This window comes from Austrofundulus limnaeus, unplaced genomic scaffold (assembly GCF_001266775.1).
Source record: "Austrofundulus limnaeus strain Quisiro unplaced genomic scaffold, Austrofundulus_limnaeus-1.0 Scaffold8, whole genome shotgun sequence".
In the NCBI taxonomy this organism is placed as follows: Eukaryota; Metazoa; Chordata; class Actinopteri; order Cyprinodontiformes; family Rivulidae; genus Austrofundulus; species Austrofundulus limnaeus.
The window spans coordinates 4,480,750-4,500,809 of record NW_013952410.1 but is presented as its reverse complement, the minus strand read 5'-3'; the positions used below and the strand labels follow the sequence as shown (position 1 = coordinate 4,500,809).

Sequence of the window (20,060 nt, the reverse complement as noted above, 5' to 3'; positions counted from 1 at the left end):
ATAATAGATTAAATCAAGTTATTTAAAAAAGCATAGAAGAAAAAAGAAAAACTGATGTTTTTCTTATTAACTCTACTTTGACAAACAAACAGGTGGTTACGTCTTAAAAGTTGTTTAAACTAACTATTGTTTATTCAAATAAAGTCCTTTCTTCCAGCTGTTAAACTTGTCTTTAGCATCACTTTATTAAAAACAATTAAAAATATACGTTTTAAACGTTTTACAGAACTATTTTATCATAAAGATAATGCATGACTTGTGTTCTGCTTTAAAGTGATTAGAAAATTAAAAATAGCTGCTGCTCTAATTTGTTCAAATAAATATTATTTTATTTTAGGGATTTTTTTTTTTAATTCAATTCTTTTTTCTATTAAACTGAACGACCTTAATTTTATTCCTGCCTTGCCATTGCCCCTTTGAGGTCGTCCGCTCCCGATAAGAAAGTATTTGAAAGTTGTTGTTTTTAAAGTAAAGTTTCTTCAAGAAGAAAATTTGTCACTTAATCAAAACAGATGATTAATTCACTTAATATGGCTTTTGTTTGCTTCGCAGTAATTAAAATGTGTAATTAATTCTCACATTTGATGTTTGGCTAATTATTTGATGCGTTATATCCATTTTATCTGACAGATACTCCTCTTAAATCTGCTGAAAAGTAACTTTTCCCGTCTTTATTTGCAGACCACACACGCTCCCGAAGCATCACTTTTATGTGAAAAGGCTCTAAAACGGAATAAAAGTAAAACACTGGAATGTGGACTCCGAGCCAGCAGCAGGAGGTCCCAGCAGCGCAGCGCTCAGCCCGGTGCCACTGCGCGCTCTGCTGACGCAACCACGTCAGTGTAGTCCGCTCCATGGCGGACCGTAATGTCCCCAGAGCGGCCCAGGGAGGGACCGAGCAAAGTCGCTGAGGCACTCTCACACTCTTCCTGTCCGACCACCTGTTTCTACAGAGGCCGCCGCCACCGCCGACCCCCGCCGCGGGAATAGCATGGCTGAGTTCGGAGCCGGACGAGCCTGAAGTGGAAAGAAGCCGGAGCTTCCTCACAAACCCAGCAGCAAGTTGCCCCGACAGAACAAAAGTCGCGTCGACCGAAGGGGGGACAAGCGCTCCAGGATTTAACACAGCTCCTTTTTATTTTAGGGACACTTGTTCCGGAGGAAAACAATGAAATTCGCAGAGCATCTTGCGTCCCACATCACTCCAGAGTGGAGGAAGCAATATCTCCAGTATGAGGTAATTTATTCTATTGGTGATTAAAATAATAACTGTACATGTGGACATAAGGGGGGGGGGGGTCAAACCCTTATAATAAACTAAAACAGAACAGTTATTATAAACTCTGTTACCTCTCACGGTTTTATTTACAGGATCTTTTAATTATATTTTTCAATTCAAGTGCAGCTTTCTCTTGAGAGCCATAAAGGACTGGTAAAATAAGGATGTCCTATTGTTTATGAATGCTGAATGGACTGCGGTTGTTAAGAGCCATGGGGAGCAGTCGGTGTTTATTGTGTGCTTAATTTAAAACCAAAAATGAATTAAATCAACAGTTTAACTCACTGAATTCTTGAAAAAAATAATTTAATTTTGTAAATTTTTGGCAACTTCATGAATATTAAAATGTACAGATGTAGTGCTTTACTTTAAGCTTGGAACAAATATTAGTTATTTTTTATATAAACACTTGTTTTTTTCTAATTTTATTTTAGTGTCATTGTAGATACGAGGTTGTCTTTTAAAAAGAAAAACCTGTTTTCGGTTCAGATTCCTAATTCTAACAAGCAACCTATTTTGTCATAAGCCTTACATTTAAAAATAAGATCTGTTTAACTAATTACAATGACAATCCCCGAGACACCAATTAGTTTATTTTTTTTAATTTATAATCCTAATATTTATCCTCTTTTACCTCAGCTTTGAAAACAGAGGCATGCATTTATTCTCTTTCAAATTTCTAAATGTTTTCTTCTTTGAAACAGTGGGTCAGTCTGGATCACCTTCATCCAACACAATATCTGCAGACTCAGATTCATGATCTTTGTTTGTACACACACGCTTTGTGCCGGACAGTGTTTTGAGGAGCCTTTTATTTTTCACAACCCACTTCTTCGTGGATCCAGCTTCAGTGCAGACGTGCCGCTGAGTTCCATTTAACGTTATGAATTATAGACAAAGACCCCACGTTCTCTTCACCCTGCGCAACCTGCGCGCCAGACCCAACACAAACTCACTGCACCCGGTTCATTTTTGGAAACATGCTCTGAATATTATGATCAGGCTTCAAAGTGGGCTGCAGTCGCCATTGGAGGCTCTTCATCTTGACATGAATCATGCGCTGCTTTCATTGAGTAATAAAAGAAATGAAGACCTCACATAAAATTGAGGGGGGAAAAATCATAAAAGTAGACAATTAATGAAGGTGATGAAAGGAGGGTATTTGTAGATTACATACATGTAAAGACTATGTGGTGTTTTTGTATTCACACTGAGCCCAGGGACAGATGCATGGCCATACCAGCCATTTTACACCTCCAATCTTCACCGCGCCGCTCACTGACCTGAGATGGAAGATGATAGATTTTTTTCTGTCATCTGTGTTTTCAGCTTTTTGCTCATCAGCAGAATTTAACAATTTCAATTATAATTTTATAGCGTTTTATGAATCAGTATAGTTTAGGGTGTCTAAGGTGCTTCAAAAAGAAGTGATTAGTGCTTTACGTGAGATTGTGGTAAACATTGATCTCCATCAGTCATGTCAATCACTGACAGTTTATGGCGTTTGCAGCCTCATCAAGCATGACTACTTTAAAGATTTGCTTTAGAACAAGAGTTGCGTCACTCTTCAAACATTTGGTGGTTTTTCGTAAATGAGAAATCAGAATAGAAGTTGTGGATGAAGGATGTGTTTGTGGTCCTCTGTGGGAGCTCTCAGTCTTTGTCTGACTTCTGTAAACACCATTATCACCTGAGTGGGTGGGGCAAGTAGACAGCTCATGTCTGCTGTTGATGTACAGATCCTCCCCTGTATGTATGTTAAACCCAACAAGCTGAAAAGTCATCTCCGGCAAGGGGTAAACAAAAGTAAATGTCAAGAAAGAAAACAGTTTTTATCTCAACATTCCCCTGTGTTCTCCTGAAGCCACCCTGACATCATCTTAATGAGCACAGATCATTTGTTCACAAAACTTAGACATTTATTTTTTTTGATTTTCGCTCTGTTTTGGCAAATAAGCTGCAAGTGGTTGAAGCGACATTCTGTCTTTCCTCTGTCGATATTCATTAACCTGCTGTCTGCTCTTCATTCATTCTCCTCCTTTTTTTGTCATTGCGGTTCATTGTGTAGCAAACTGAGTGCAGTCTGATTAGATTGGTCAGTTGGTTTCTATGCAGAGAGAAAAGGGAAGAAGCAAAAAATGAAAACCCGTGTTTGCCGGTACAAACACGGGTTTTAATTAGTAAGTCACTCCATTTGAACGTGGACACATTGACAAGGTGATTGAGTGAAAGAATAATGAGGTGTGCCCTTTATCCTGTGGGACTGCAGGTACGAAGCTATATGGTAAATAGATGTGTGCAAGGGGGGCAAGCGCTCTCATGAGGCTCATACCTAAAGCAGGACATGAATGTTGATGAGGGGAAAAAATGTAACACAATATTGTTCAATATGAAACAACTGAAGTTGGCTCTCATTAACTGAAATTAAGGTTTTACAGACTTCAGGAAAATGCCAATAGATGTGATTTCTGGTTCCGTACAGAAAAAAAAAACCCCAGTAGGATTCAGGTGTGTGTGAGTGTGTGGGCGAGAGATGAAGGCCGTTTCTGTGTTTGCTTCCTCAGCCTGATCACTCATGTAAGCTTGAGGAGGAGGAGGATGCATTTACTGCTCAAACTATTAAAAAATCAAGCCGACTTAAAGCAAGCGTAGGTGTGATTTCATAAACAGATTCTCGCTCATTTAAAGGTTAATAACATGATCATAATCAGAGGAGTTTAGTTTCATCGCGATAAAACTGTAAGCTCAACGGTCCGATTGTTGTGCATCCTGAGCGGTGGCAGTGTGATTCATGTGCGATATGATTATTATGTATACAACAGGCACGGCCACTGCTGAGAACCCGCCGTTCTATACCTCCCTCCTCCCTTCCACCCGCTCCTCGTCACTCCTCCCCCACTGGGAAGACATCTGGTCCCTCACCAGACCTGCCCTCTGCACCACTCCTCCCCTTCTTTCAGCCTCTCCTTACATCCTCTCCACTTCCCATCACGTCGGGATCCACTTAGAGCGGCAGGCTCGAGTCATCCAACTGCTTTCTGCTCTAGCCATGGATCTGTGCAGGATAAGAATGGGTCTCCACTGAAACATCCTGATCGGCGTCCTCGTCATAGTTTGACATTTTTAACTGACGGCTGGATCACTAATAAATAAGTCTGCAGCTCTGAATCAGTTTCCTGAAGAGCTAAAAGGCCCACCTTTCTTGTCTCATCTGGCAATGCCTTTCTCCCCGCCCCCAATTTCTGTTAGAAATCACAATTTCACAGTTTTTAGCTGCACTGGCCGCTGACCAGTAGTTACTAGCCAGCCTTTCGACAGCTCCATTGTTCTTGGCAGCATAACAAAACGAGTCCCCACTGGAGAATACGTAGTTGTAGTGGTGGACTGTCGTTGTTTGTGCAGTTTACAGTAAGACTCAGGCTCAGTTATCAACAGGCTGCTTCTGCTGCACTTTATTTTTGACTGGTCTCCACCCACTCCTTGGATTTCCCACAGTGCTTCCTCACTGTCATCTTCCTAAAAAAGCAGGTGTTACAAGTTAACCCTGGACAAAATCAACATCACTTAAGTGACAATGAGATTGTTTTTTACATTAAATCCAGGTTTGAATGCTTCTCTTATGATAGTTATTCTCATACACAAAGATCAGTTGCTAAAACAGTTACAGAATATGTTATCCCACCATCACATCGTTATTACAGCCTTGTTGGACATCAATAAAGTAGGCTTTAACCTCAGAGAACTTGCATCGCACGTAATCTTTATTATCAGTGTTCATTTCCATTGCAAGAATGTAAGTTTTATTCACAAATGCAAACAGGAGTTTGTCCACTCGAGATTTTTTCTCACAACTAGAAATACTCCTGACTGCCTGAAGGACAAGATGCAAAACGTTTTCAACTGAAATCCCAATAATTTGTTTACAGCAAACAAAAAGAATATCAGGTTAGACTCCCTACCCATAATAATGATAGTTTTAGTCATAAAGTTATTATAAATATACTTATTTGAACCATCTTTACTGTTAGGATGATCATGATAATAATGTTTCATATTGGTCGATATCGATAATTATTGATTAGTTTTAGACAACGTCAGTCCGAGTTTTGTCGAACTTAAAATATCTGAATGACCTTTCCTCTTTTATCCACAATTTACTCTTGAGCTGTTGCACTCATTTTCTCTTTTCTCTAGGTCGTTCTTTTTATTTTTAAGCATTTAACGAGGCACGGTGGTGAAACATGAAACTGCTGCTGCACATTACTCCACAGGTTGTTTGCTAGCTTACCTTGTTTGGCTGCAGGCCTTTAGCTGTTGGGGTGTCATATTGACACCTTTTTCAGTTTTTAGATGCCTTATTTCAGTGTAACAGCATCCGCAATCAATGATAGACCATTTTGTAGTTAGAAATTGTCAAAAATACGCACGGTGAAGCCTAGTTTTTCCGGGTCATAGGTCAACTGGACAAAAACTGGTTGCTATATGAAGACATAATTATGCAAACTCAACAAGCTCAAAAAAGCACATTTAGATATTTGTGAAAAATCTCATCTATGATCCTAAAGGAAAGTTTAACACAAATAAGTTAACGGCGTAAATTGTACCTTTTGAATTTGGGCAATTACAGTGGCGTTTTCATAAAAACCTCTGCTTTTTTCCCGATAAACATGAGGTTGGCCCGCTTCATGCATGCACATTTCATTTATGATTATTTCTAACTATGAAGTGGTCTATTAATTTCATAATTACCCTACAATGGTGGTCCTGTCCAGCATGCTAGCGCTCTATCTCTTAAATGTGCCGACAAGAGGGGGAACGAAACCCAAGTTACACATTTTAAAATAAAGTACAGGAAATAATTTTTTGTGGGCTTTTGTCGTCTATTAACAGCTTGAAGCTTTTATTTTGACGGTGAGTCCTAGCTTTCCTGGTGTTGTTTAGCTGAAACTCCTAGCTTATTTTATCAGAACGTTATCAACCATTATCAGTTAATAACCAGTGAAATTATTGATATTATATCAAACGTGTTTTCTATTGATATAAAACACGTGTCTATCATGATATACAATATATGATTACTGAATTATCACCCAGCCCTTTCTGTTGAGGTGTAAAAAAAAGCTGAGTTAGTAAATATAAAGAAAATCAGATTTAATGTGAAAATTGCAGGAGTTCTTAAAAGTTGAAGACATTTTTAAGGCTGTAGTGACTGTGCAAAATGGTCTTTTACTTCGTGTTGGTGTGATCATTAATGGGATTTAACTAAACCCTGAGCAGGTGTTTAGTTTACCTTAAGGTAAATGGTGTAACAGACTCAGTGGTTTTAACGATTAGCCATTTCACAGGTTTTATTCTGCCCATTGTTTTTGCAAAACATATGCTTTCAGAACCAACAAAATGAAACAAATGTGAAGTTTTGAAGTATTTGAAGAGAGTAATTGTGATTTTCATGTCACCAGGCCTTTAAGGATATGCTGTACGCTGCCCAGGACCAAGCTCCATCCATGGAAGGTAAGAAGACTCAGTGTTTGGATCAACAAAACCCCAGACAGACGGACAGAAACACACTCAGACTCTCTCATGTACTCAGCAGTCCCCTGTTTGGGCATCCCCAGAATAACAACCCTTCATTAGTTAAAAATAGATTGAAATTAATGCTAACTTGTTGCCACTCTCTCCAGGGTTTCTGACTCAACAAGCCAGTTTTTTGTTATTACTCTTCATCTAGTTGTAACAGGCAATAAACAAGAAGTGAGGGAAATGTTTACGTTGCTTTTAAATGTGGCGACAAGCAGTTGTCATTAGAGCTTCGTTTGTGGGAAAATCAAAAATAAGTTTTTTTGTTTTGTTTTGTTTTTCCTCGTTCTGGCCAGCTCGTCTCAACAGAACTGTGATTCAGCGCCAGCTTTGCTGAGTGTTGCTCACAGAGTAAAGATAAGAAAGGCCACTGTCTATAATTACTTTCAGCTTCAAACTGGAAGTAATGTGCAGCGTGGGAAACAATTCAAACAAGTTTTATTAGATAAACTGTGAAGGTGAAAAAACTTTCTCTGCCGTGAGATGTCTGGAGCTGTCACTGTGTGTTCAGACAGCGGGGAAAACTAGGACTTGACCTACAAACTATAAGTGTACAAAAAGGACTTCTGCTCTGTTTATTATCTGTTTTTTTAAGTCAACAACTGTGCTTTTGTCCAGACAGACGTGACAGATTTTTCAGTGTGGTGCAACATGCCCTCTCAGAGCTGCAACTCCCAGAGCTCATGGACTTTAGATAGACGGGTGTATGAAGTGGTCTTTCTTTATGGGCTGTAAAGCAGGAACACACCCTCATTGAGCCTGTGCACAACACAGAGTTGTGTTTTTAGGTGCTTGTGTCTGAGTCTCAAGCATTAAAATCTGCTGAGAAACTTATAGAAAACTCCTGAGCATGTTTTCACGACTTCTTTTCCTTAAACTTATTCATTCTTCATTGAAACATGCACATTGTTTTTGGATACCTTAAGCTGTGTGTTTTGCTTTGAGTCATGTCTTCGGGTGCTGTGGGGCATTTTGGGTAATCTCACAGCGGATGACGAATGATTTCCTGCCTCGTGTGTAAACTATACTCAGGTCACGGCTGTCGCTGTCAACATGTTGTGAGATAGGGGACCATGTCTTATGAAAGAGACACGATCAATCAATCAAGGGGAAATCAGAATGTCATTTATCTGACAGAGTAAATATTTCCTTCTTATTCAACTTGATTTTTCTGCTTTGCACCATGCATTTTACCAAAACACAAGTTTTATGTTGGTGGAGCAACATTATTTCTGATCATTGCCTCATTTACTTACAACCTAAACCTCAGTGAAGTAAAAGTATGTACAGTAATTAATTAGTTTTGTGAGCAGGTATTAAATATGTTCTCTAATTTTCTATTTAATGGTTAAGGCCCTGTCACACTAAAATGTTTTAGTCAACTTATTCCAACTTGAAAATTTTGCAAAATTTACGTAGAAGATGGAATTTTAAAAATCATCTGGAAGCCTCTTTTAGGCGTGTACTCTTAATACATACTGTACTGTAATGCTAACAAATTGATCAAAACTTTTATTAGTAATTTCGTCCAAAATAAGTTTCATAAGTTGGCATAAACTTAAAACGTTAGTGACAGGGCCTTAAGATCTAACAGTAGATTTCTCTCATTCTCTTGACTTATATAGTTTAATATTTGTGTATTTTCGTTGTTCCTGATTCATTTGATAACTGGTATTAAATCCTAATCCTCTACAAAGTTCTACACAAGTCAGGTTAATGTAGTGCAGGGGTCTGCAACCTGTGGCTCTGGGGTCACATGCAGCTCTTGGGTCCCTCTACAGTGGTTCTTGACCAAAACTAACATGAGATGGCATTTTTTTGGTTTTTGTACTCACAACGTGAGTACACTCACACTCAATTTGTTTGCAATCATGTGCTCAATAACACAATGAGTGAAACATGTTGATTAGATCAACTTCCAGACTTAAAGTAGGCTCTTTCTCTCAAATCCATCAGGGCTACTGTTAAAGCCCTTTAATACTAGACTAGATAATAAGAAGAATTAGAAAAAAAACTGCATAATTTGGTTGTAGTTTTTTTTTTATTAAATTTGGTATAAACTACATACTGTATTTTTCTTGTTTACATACAGGGGTTAAACAATAAAACTGAAACACCTGTCATTTCAGTGTGGGAGGTTTCATGGCTAAATTGGACCAGTCTGGTGGCCAATCTTCATTAATTGCACATTGCACCAGTAAGAGCAGAGTGTGAAGATACAATTAGCAGGGTAAGAGCAGTTTTACTCAAAAATATTGCAGTGCACACAACATTATGTATGACATACCAGAGTTCAAAAGAGGACAAACTGTTGGTGCACATCTTGGTGGTGCATCTGTGACCAAGACAGCAAGTCTTTGTGATGTATCAAGAGTCACATTATCCAGGGGAATGTCAGCATACCACCAAGAAGAACCAACCACATCCAACAGGATTAACTGTGGACACAAGAGGAAGCTGTCTGAAAGGGATGTTATGGTTTAAAACCACGTGTTTCAGTTTCGTTGTCTAACCTCTGTAAATATGGTATTTTCTTTTGTCCTAAAGTGTAAAAAATATTAATAAATGTTAAAATGTATTATATATCTTTTGCTTTATAATGTCACCCTCACTGACCAGAAAGGCCCCCATTCAACGAACTCGAAGTGGCCCACGGACCACCAGTTGATAATCACAGTTGTAACATGTTTTGTGCCTTGGGAGCCAAGGAGGAGAAAGGGCTCTTTTGATTGTAAAGGTTGCAGAAACCCTGATGTAGTGGAGGAAGAATGTTCTTTTCAAAGTAACACAGCTAAAGTTTTAAATAAGCTGTTGTTTGATTGAAGATGTCTCTCGATTCATTAGACTTTTGTCTGTATAAAGTTATTTCAGAGGAAATTAAAAGGCTGAACGCAGCAGCAGAAACGGCGTTATTGAGAAGCACTGTCTCTTGTGGTTTAGGCTTGTCGACTTTTTATGAGCGAAATCAGATCAGCGGGTGTTACAAAACACACGCTTACTGCAGCAGTTTCACAACTCAATCTGTCAAATCAAATTAGTTTTAAACCAGAGCCAGGTGATATTGGAAAAATAAATTAAATTTGTAGTTTCTCTGACTCTACAGTCATAAATGTTGAATTGGACTTTGGACATTATTATCCAGGATTCTGGTCAGTTTGAACCTTAGATAAGATTTACCTGAGTTATACAGACAGATAAGACATGAAAAACAAAATTCTTTATTTATTTCAACCATTTTTACCACTATGAAGGATGGGAATTCAACACAAGCAGAAATTAGTTTTTTCATAACAACTTAGTTAATGATTTATTACATGTAGAAAAAAATGATAATAAACACTTAATTGTAAGGTTTGCTCCCCTTTTTCCTTCCACCTCTCTGTGTCTTTACTTGAGTCTTTGTGTATTAAAGCACAGAAGGGATCAGGCTTTTGCAGTGGCGGTCCCCCCAGACCCTGTCCATTAATATTCACTCAGCAGGATCTGTTCAGTCTTTTAAATCCCACCTAAAAACTCACTTACTTTTACACTTGCTTTCAATTCAAGGTCAATCTGGGTTCCATCCAGACCTTTCAGTTGTGCATTTTTCTTGTTTTTGTTTAGCCTTTTTTCATTGTACAAGTTTGTTCTTTCTTTTTTTCCGTTACATCTCTTGTTTGTGAAGCAGCTTGGTCCACATTCTTGATTTTAAAAGTGCTATATAAATAAAACTAACATTGACATCTCTTTATTTAAGAAAAGCAACATATAAATCATTGACTGAATATAACGACTTGCTCGCTCACTGTATTTCCTTACTGGACACCTGCTGCACCTCATGCAGATGTTAGCTGTGTAATAGACAGACCTGACAGCACTTCAGAGTGTATTGTTGTCACGCAGTACTAATGAGACAAATATAAAATAAAATATAAATGTGATTTGCATTTAAATGCTGACTGGAATGATGTGTTTGTTGAGCCGTAGCTTTGAGGGCTTCTGACCACCCGTCCTTTGTTCTTGTTCACTTCATTCTTCAACACATATAACTGATTTAAATATGTCTGTTCATTTACTGTGGAGTTTGAGAAAAAATAAATAAAAGCAAACAGCTAGTTCCCCACTTTCCATCCATTAGGATGAGGTATGCCACAATTAAATTCAGTTATAGCCTGCTGGTTACTACAGAGATGTAAGTAATGTAAACAAACACAGCTGGAACAGGAATCTGTTGTTTTATCTGATTAGTGTTCAGCTATATGTGGCCAGATTTCTTATAAATTATTTTTATAATTCGTCAAGTTGGGCATTTTGTGTGCACCCCCCCCCCCCCTTCTGTGCTGCTGCAGTCTGTCTATTATTGTTGATGTTATCAGTGCATTACTGAGGTGGTTAGCTGCGGGATGCAGACAGTGATGGCACTGACAGTGAGCTGAGGCCAATTATGAACCCAGATGAAGTCTACAGATAATTCACCTACAGTGACTGGATTAGCTCTTTGATTCACCACAGTCTAAAAACTTCCTTTGTCAGCATTTTTTAAAACTTTATAGTCAATAATATCTCTGGCTTCGACTGTCAGCCTCTACAGAACTTTAAACTAATACTTTTCATGCAACCTGATACATGATGGTAGAAAAGCAGCAATTGAAAAAATAGAGACTTTATTGTTTGAATTCTGTTGTCTTTTAATCAGAAATCAGAGACCGGAAATTGAAACTTTGTATTTATTCTGAAATGTTAAAAGTATCGTGGTGTGTGGGTTGGTAGCAATCTAGTCTTGACAAGTTATGTAGAAATTAAAGAATAAAGATAAAAATAATAAACAGCTCCTCATCATTCATTAATTTAAAACAAGGCAGACTAAAAGCCAGATATTCGTTGCTTCATCGTGAACATTCAAGCCGCTGCTTGTGAAGCTTTTGCTTTTAAATCTCCCATGAATAATATTGTCCTGCCACTGGGCTTTAATAACAAACTTAAAAATAAAATATATTAGATGTTTATTTAGGCTTTGCACTTAATGTCACGGTTGGTTTAAGTCATTGTTAATAATTGTTTTAGATACACGTCAGCCAAAATTTGTTCTGTTCGGTCTTTAGTTTTCATCCCAGCTGCTTTCTCGTCCGCCATTTTCTCTGTTGTTGTCCCATCCGTGTTGAAGGGTTAGTAGAAAAGCTGCTTGGCCGTGTAATACAGAGCTGATTGTTATTCTTCTTGTGAACAGCAGCTGCTATTACCGTTCTTGTTCTCTGCTGGAGTCTTCCCTCACCCCAGGAGGGAAATTACAATCTAATTTATTTAGTTTTAAAGCCTCAGAATAGTTTTGTTTTTTTGCTCAAACAGGTTCTCAAAAACAGCGACGCATTGTTTCTTTAGTTTTTTTTTTACTTTTTTGGTTTTCAAAAGCATGCTTTTACTCCTGAATCGTGAGTTATGTTTGTTTTTCAATTATTATGTTTAATACACAAAATCAACAATACAGCATTGTGCAAAGGCGCATAGATAAATGAACAGAGGCAAATAAATCACGTTATTAAGTGAGGGTGGGATTAGGAGCGTGAACGAGGGGACTTTAGTAAATATTTGCACAATTATGTCAAGCTCTCCATGGTGCGGAAAAAAATGCAGAGTTTGTGCATAAAAAAATATAAAGGTTGTTTTTGTACAGATGATAAATAAATTAATACATATTTGCACAGTTGTTCTACACACAGCAGCTCGAGGATATGTGCACGTCAGATACATCGCACAACCTTCTCTCTGTTCTGATAACAAATCCTGTGTGAATCACAGGAGGTCAGAGTCAGAGTGACAGAAACAATGGGCTGGAAGGAGGGCAGATGGACGGCAGACAGGTAGACATGCGGGGGGGGGGGGGGGGGAGGGGGGGGGGGGGGGGGGGGGGGGGGGGGGTAGCAGGATTGGAGTATGGCAGTCAGGGTCTCCCACCTACCTGCATTATTGATGGGTTCTTTGACAAGCTGCTGCTTCTGCTCACTAGCAAACACTAATTGCTGTGTTTGTGTGGGGGTTGGTTCTTTATTTAGTCCTTAATCTTGCTGTAACCTGAATGAATATTGTAAAAATCAAGTCTAAAGACATGAGCTCTTTTAGTGCTTCACGGCAGACAGGTTTCTATGTCAGGGGTTGGTCCTTTGATGAATCTTCTGAGGGAATTAGAGGGGATGGAGGCAGCAGAGTGACGGTCAATACAAATCTAGGATCATTATTCCAAGGTCAGAGAGTGATTGAGCTGAAGTAATGAGCAATGAAAATGATAGTAGGTGATTGGATTAAGAGTGGAATGAAGAAAGATGGCTGCAGGAACATAAAAGGTAAAGACAAGGAAAATGTTTGGGGTGAAAAAATAACGCACTTTGGATACAGCAGTGAACGATCGGCACGGACAGAAAAAGATGCAACAGAAACTGCCTGAGACAGAGAAAATCCTTCAACCAGCAGACAGACAGACTGAGTGGGAGGTCTCTGGGCTCATCTCCAATGCATGCTGCCCTGCATTAGCACCGCAGCCATTCCGCAAGAAAAAGACTGTGAGAGAAAAGGAACCTTAGATGAAAGTCTTCTATCTGTCCATCCATTATTCATTGATAAATTAGATCACGCATGAATGAGTTTGAGGGGAGGAGGGAAGGCAGGATGGAAAATGAGAAAGGGAGAAGTTGGTGTTTGTTTTAGAGATATATCAAATATCATATCTACAGAGCAGGGTGGGTTAGTTTTAGATTTGTGGTATTTTTTCTGAGTAAACAGAGGTGGTGAGGTCTGGGGTGGGGGGGCTTCCTGTTGTGGAGTGTTTTGAATGGGGGTGGGTGACGAACAGGAATGAAGGAAGGGTTAATAGTGCTGAAAGGAGTCAAGGTCAAACTTAACCTCTTAAAGCTCTAAAATATAATTATGAGGGCTTCTAATGCTCATGTTCTCCAGATCTGTGCCTGTTTTTTTTATTGTATGGTGACATTCATTGTGTGCACTCTTTAATGTCTATGCAGATTACAAGAAGAGTTTGTAATCTATACACATGAAACGATGAAGGCTTTGTGCTTTAAAGGTTAAATAAACTGAAAGCACAGATTGGATCTGGCTGTTTGCCATGTGCACAACTGGCAACTTTGTAGCAACAGCAGTGAACTCAACAATCTCATGTGTGGAAGGTTTGTTAATATAATGAAATATGTCTCTGTAGATAAGAAACTGACTGTTTCTGGGTTTTAGGATATTATAGCGGGGCATAAGTCACCTCTGTTAAAGAACAAGTTATTTCATTAATCTGGGATGAGAATGAAAAGCTCTGGATATCTGCCAACCTGCCAGCCAGCCTTTGCTTGATGCATTAAATTTACTTTTTTTCTGCTTAGCTTGGCAAAAAAAAAAGTTTAATTTGCAGGTTTGGGTATCATATATTCTCACACTGTCCCTTTAAAAGTTGTACGATCGAAAGGGAGACGTGTGACCTTGACTTTCCTTTTAGTGTTGATGTTTTCGTCTATCCATTTATGCTCTTTGCAGATTTTCTCACACACACACACACACACACACACACACACACACACACACACACACACACACACACACACACACACACNCACACACACACACACACACACACACACACACACACACACACACACAGAAAGAACGGCATGCTGAAGGGTGAGTGGGTGTGTTGTGAACCATAGGTGATGACAACAGGGCCATATGGCTCATGCATTTCTATTTTTCTACTTCTGCACTTAAAGAGCAGCCAATTAAGTTATGACATTATACACTTCTTTTCACTTTGTTGTAAATCTACTGAAAATACCAGAGAAACTTAATTGCTGTACAAAAATACAAAACAAAAAGAAAAACATTTTGGCTGTAAGTGGGTGACTGTTACATTTGTTAGTGGGTGGGCACTGTTGGGTCTATCATCGTAGCACATCTCTGTATTGTTTCTCTAACAGGGGTGTCAAACTCATTTTCGCCAGATTGTCCTCAAAGGGCCAGTTATGATTATCTTCAACAATCCTCGTCTCATTGCTATACTGAGCACTGTTAACAAACAATAACTGAGCTCTACATGGTATTTCCTGCATAGAAACAAAGTTTTAACACGTCATCTTATAAACACTGAAAAGTACTACGTGTACGACTGACTAAATGCTAAATAAATAATATAGAATTACCATTAAAAGTAAAAGTAAGAGAGTTTTACTCACTGTTGAGTGATGAATAGCTGCCATCTTAAATTCGGATCTCTCATGCTTTCTGACAGGAAATTCCCACAGGAATTCCAGTTCCAGTTTAAATTTACAGCTTATCATTAGGAAACTCTCACTTCCCAGGACAACTGGGCCACAGCAAAATTAGCTGGTGAAAAACCAGTGAATCAGAGAATTTACATGGCAAATTTCAACAGCTGATGGCTACTTTTATACCATGTGCACCTCCACCTAGAGGTGGGATGACATCATTTTGTTGGTGAACTAATCAACATGCTTTATAGGAGATATAATTTAAGGTCAACGCTGGTTTTAAAGCAGCTTATTTTTAGACAGTATTGCATTTTTGAAGTCGCTTGTGGACCACATAAAATGCAGTGGCAGGCCCCATTTGGCCCATGGGCCATCAGTTGGCTTGACAACATAGTTGTAATATACCATCAAATCAAGTTCTTTTTCTCTGTCCGTGAAGAGTTTCAACTCATCATCACTGTAGTTACAGGCTTCAGTATTACACCTGGCATCAGACTGATTTCAAAACTCAGAGCTGAGTGGTCCCCATGGGGGTCTGAGCCACCGTGGTTGATTGTAAGTTAAAATGGTGAGCTTGACATGTTTCCCTTTTGTGGCATCTGATTGTAAATTATTTTATTCCAATTCTGTGCATGAAGAGAATGGGCATGTTTACTGAAAAGCAAGAAAGGTAGTGGATTCTGTGAAAGTACTGAGAATAATAAAAACGACGATGGGGGGTGGGGGTGGGGGGGCAGCAGTGGTGATAAATGAAGGAAAGAAAGCCAAATCTGTAGGGAACCTCCATTCCCAAATGGTAAAATTTTTCACACAAAAGATGTGTGAAAATGAAAAGTAAGAAAAAACTGTCAAAATGTATTTTATTATATTGGTCATTAATTCTGAACCCACTGCACATTTTCTAAATACATTCTATTGGTGTCAGATAGAACTATTGGTAATTGAGATTTGATACATTTGAGCTCAGGGGATTGTCTTTCCAAAGGGCTGAAGGTTATTGGTCCAGATTTATTTCTCCTCTTATTTACACCACATCATCTTATAATCTAGTGACCAGAGGAAAGAAAGATCAATAATTCACAAATGTCCCGGACAGCCTGCCTACTTTATTTTATTTATTTCTGTTATTAAATGTTGAATTATTAACAGTGTTAAATGGGAAATATGTTGGCGTTCCCTTCAGTTGTTCGTGAAACTTCAATAACTGCCCTGTCACTCACAGACAGCAAAACAACTCAGTGGTTTAGCAGAAAGTTAGCATGGTAGCATGATTATAAATGTGTTTTGGAATAAAAACAAGTGAGAGAAGAGTCACAGTTCCTCTTTCTATCATTGACTCATCCAGTCAGGACTGTTAGTGTTTATCCTTCACGATTCATGATGCCTACAATAATATGCAGACATCATGTATTGTGCATATTTCATGTCCTGCTCAACGTGTGACTAACATGATTTTATTTTAAAAGATGACATTTTGGAGTTAAGTTCTGGAGATGTGTGACTTGTTTACCCTGATGAGAAAGCTGTATTGTTACAAGAGAGATGGTCCTCTCCCATTTTCCTGCAGAAACAACAGTTTGTATCTGTTTTGCATTTTATCCTCAGGCTAACTGCGTGGCTTCTTCTTGACAAGTGCCATCTGATAATTAGGTCTCATAATCACCCCATTAATATGCAGCTCAATTGAGCAGAGAGGCTTATTGTTCCCTCGACATGAACAGCAGACATTTGTAAGAGGATTATTTGAGATCGCTTGTTAAGATTTTATGACAATAATCCCACGTGCGTTGAGTTAACTTGCTGTATTGTTAATCTCAGGTGCTTTCGCATTTACTGCAAGTTTAATATGAGAGCTATGATTTAGTTTGGAAAAGGATCTTTTGAAATAAAATGTTTAAAAAAAGTGTTGGTTAGTTTTAATGCTGATTTGCAGCTTCAGTTTCTCTCTTTTCTTGTTGACACACAAAGCCACCCTGAACTTTTTTTACTGCAGTTACCATGGCACCAAAGAAAGAGTCTGAAATCACTCGAGCCTCATTTTGTTCATGTTAGAAACAGACAAAAAACTAGAACATTTAAAACTAAGAATCACAGTGGTGCAGTGAATTACAATGGTCTCTGGTGAAACGTTGATTCCTGCTGAAGAGTTACATTGAGCAGGAAAATAAAAAAAGTACTAGAAACAGATAAACAAAGATTCAACAGGGAGTTTAATGACAAAAAGAGGACCTACTCAATTAAGGGTGACCTATTGACTATAAAATATTATAGATTAATTGTATAATAATTTAATGAAAATGGAAGTTTTTTATTATTGTAATTGTTGCTGTGGTTTTTTCCTCTTTGTCTCATTGTGTCACATTGCCATGTAACGCAGGTGGTATACTATAGTAGCTTATCTCACCTTTTGTGTGGGTGCAATAGATAAAAAAGCTAAAGTTCAAAGTGTGAATTAGACAGACCAGTGCTGTTAGGAAAGAATATGTTCTCAGGAAAGCGCCTTTTAAAAACAGACTGTCCTTCCTTCTATAAAATATCGCTTCATTACTGTTAAACTAAGCGCCTAAAAAACAGACATATTGGCTGCATGCACTATTGAAATGAGGGCTACTGAATAACTCTAATTAACTCACTAAAGCCAAATTGTAACAATTCTCAAATTGTTGCAGAGTGTTGCGAAAATGATGGCAAATCAGATTTAAGGGATCTTGGACTACTTGCACATGTTGGTCTTAATATGTTGTTATTTCTCTGTTCTATTAAAAGTTGTCTGTGACACATGAAAATATCTAATTACTTTAAAAATAGTCTAAGTTTATAAGAATGTCCACATTTTGTGACTCGCATAATGCATTCTGGGGATGAAGATGACTAAAACACAGAGTCAAAGCTAAAAAACAATAATGTGTGACAATAAATGTATGTTTTGTATTAGTTTATATATTCAGCACAATATATGGGTTGAAATAATCCAACATGATGTTTTGTAAATTAGCTCTGGAGTTAACACCAGAAAGAGTATTTTACTATACTGTATATGTATCGTTAGCTCCCAAGCTAATAATATTAGCTCTGAAGCTATCGGCATATACATATTATATAATCGCTCGGGAGCTAATGCTGTATTTATTAGCTTGGGAGCTATTAAATCTACAGATAACATCATACATTTATTTGGCAGCTAATGCTATATTTATTAGCTCTGGTGCTAATAACGACTTATTTTGCTATATTTTAATTTATTTGGGAGCCAACACCATGTAGTGACAGCTAAAAGGAGCGTTCAGATCAAATCAACAAGGATCAGGATGTTTTCATCAGTAAAAAAAATGCTTAGATGCTATCTGCTACAGGAAGCTTCAGTTGGCTGACACACACACGTACACACATGCAAAAATATTCATCTCTGATGTGTCGCTCTGTTTGTACTGAAGCCAGATGAATGGGTGGGAATTCAAAGTCCAGTCAGTGGCTGTTTCTTTTCATGGCGCTCTTAAAAAGCTGTAAGTTCAACATGCCACGCAGTAACTGACACACAGGGACTCACACATGCCCACACACACGCTGCTCTCATGCATATTTCGCACAGCATGCTCAGAAACAAGCAATGTGCCTCATATGCTGCTCAAGTACCACCTTCAGAGCGCACATCCACAGTGTCAGCAGCGACTGTTAACTCTTTAAAGACAGGAAAGTTCACGATGTTTAAAGTGAAACACTTCAGATAAATATAAAGAATGTTTTTAACATCTTAAAAACAACAGTTTTGAACTCAAATAAAACATTTTAAACAAAATTTTCTCAAGTTAAAAACACAATTTCATATGTTCATTGTTTCAAGATAAACTCCCTGTAAGATTTGTACCATGCTAAATTAAATTATTGCCAATGTACTCTTTCAGTTTTCTTATAATGAACTGTGTTGGGAAAAACACATTAAAAATCCAAACAATAAATAAACAAGGCACTTCCTGCTCTTGTAAATCAGGTTAATGATATGACACTGAAGCACCCCAAGGTCAGTGCTCTCCTAATCAGATTGAGTCAGGAAATTGCTTTTAATCTAATATTCTTAAGTATTGGATTGCTTCCAGGATAGCAAAGGTAGAGCAGGCAGGGTGGTGGTTCATTCATGACTTACAGTTTGAACATTACGATGCAAAAAGGGAAATAGAAGCTCATGAGGAGGTATACAGCCAACAAACATTAATTTAAAAATATTAATACCTGTTATATTCATTTTGACCTTTGACCCCTATTTAATTAGTTCAAAAGTGATTCTGGTAAGAGAATGTTGTCAAAATGTCTTTACTGCATAAAAACTATATTTTATTCACAGATTTAGTTAAAGACTGATGTTAATAACAAAGTTGTAATTTCCCTCAGATGTTTGTGCTTCGCTTCATTCACGAAATAATCTGGCTGATTTAGTAAGATACCAAACAACGAGCGCTAAATTGCTGCTCAAACTAAAAAAAAAATGGCAGGGCTTGGTGCACGTGATCTACTAAGATTGCTGCAAATGATAACAATTGTAAAAGTGGTGCTGACCACCCTACTGAAATAAAGATTTAGCGTGTGCTATTACCTGTCACCATGGAGGGCTGTGTCCATGGTAAAGGAGGCAAATGATCCAGATGCACGAAAATACAGCACTGAGAGTTTCTCCATAGGACAGGGGTTGACTACTTGCAGCTTGTCAAAACAAAACAAAAAATTTAAAAGAGGACAAAAGTATGGACCCCGTCCAGTGACGGTGGATAAAAAAATTAATAAATTAGTGGCCACGAGATAGTTAACATGTGACCACGAGGTAATAACTTGAGGTCATGGGATAGTTAATGTGTGGCCACGAGATAATTATTGTTTATAATTATTAATTATTTGTCCAAAAAGCTTCTTCTTCTTCTTCTTCTTCTTCTTCTTCTTCTTCTTCTTCTTCTTCTTCTTCTTCTTCTTCTTCTTCT

The 20,060-nt window shown here is 38.1% G+C and overlaps 1 protein-coding gene across 1 annotated transcript in view; it reads left to right on the top strand.

Annotated features, from left to right (window-relative positions):
• The first annotated feature begins 829 nt into the window (after window positions 1–829).
• Window positions 830–20,060, top strand: part of xpr1a (xenotropic and polytropic retrovirus receptor 1a) — an 84,113-nt gene continuing 64,882 nt past the window's right edge. The window contains exons 1-2 of the mRNA XM_014000760.1: window positions 830–1,237; window positions 6,739–6,790. Of these exons, the coding sequence (XP_013856214.1) occupies window positions 1,169–1,237; window positions 6,739–6,790 (121 nt within the window). The 5' untranslated portion in view covers window positions 830–1,168. The remainder of the gene's footprint in view (window positions 1,238–6,738; window positions 6,791–20,060) is intronic.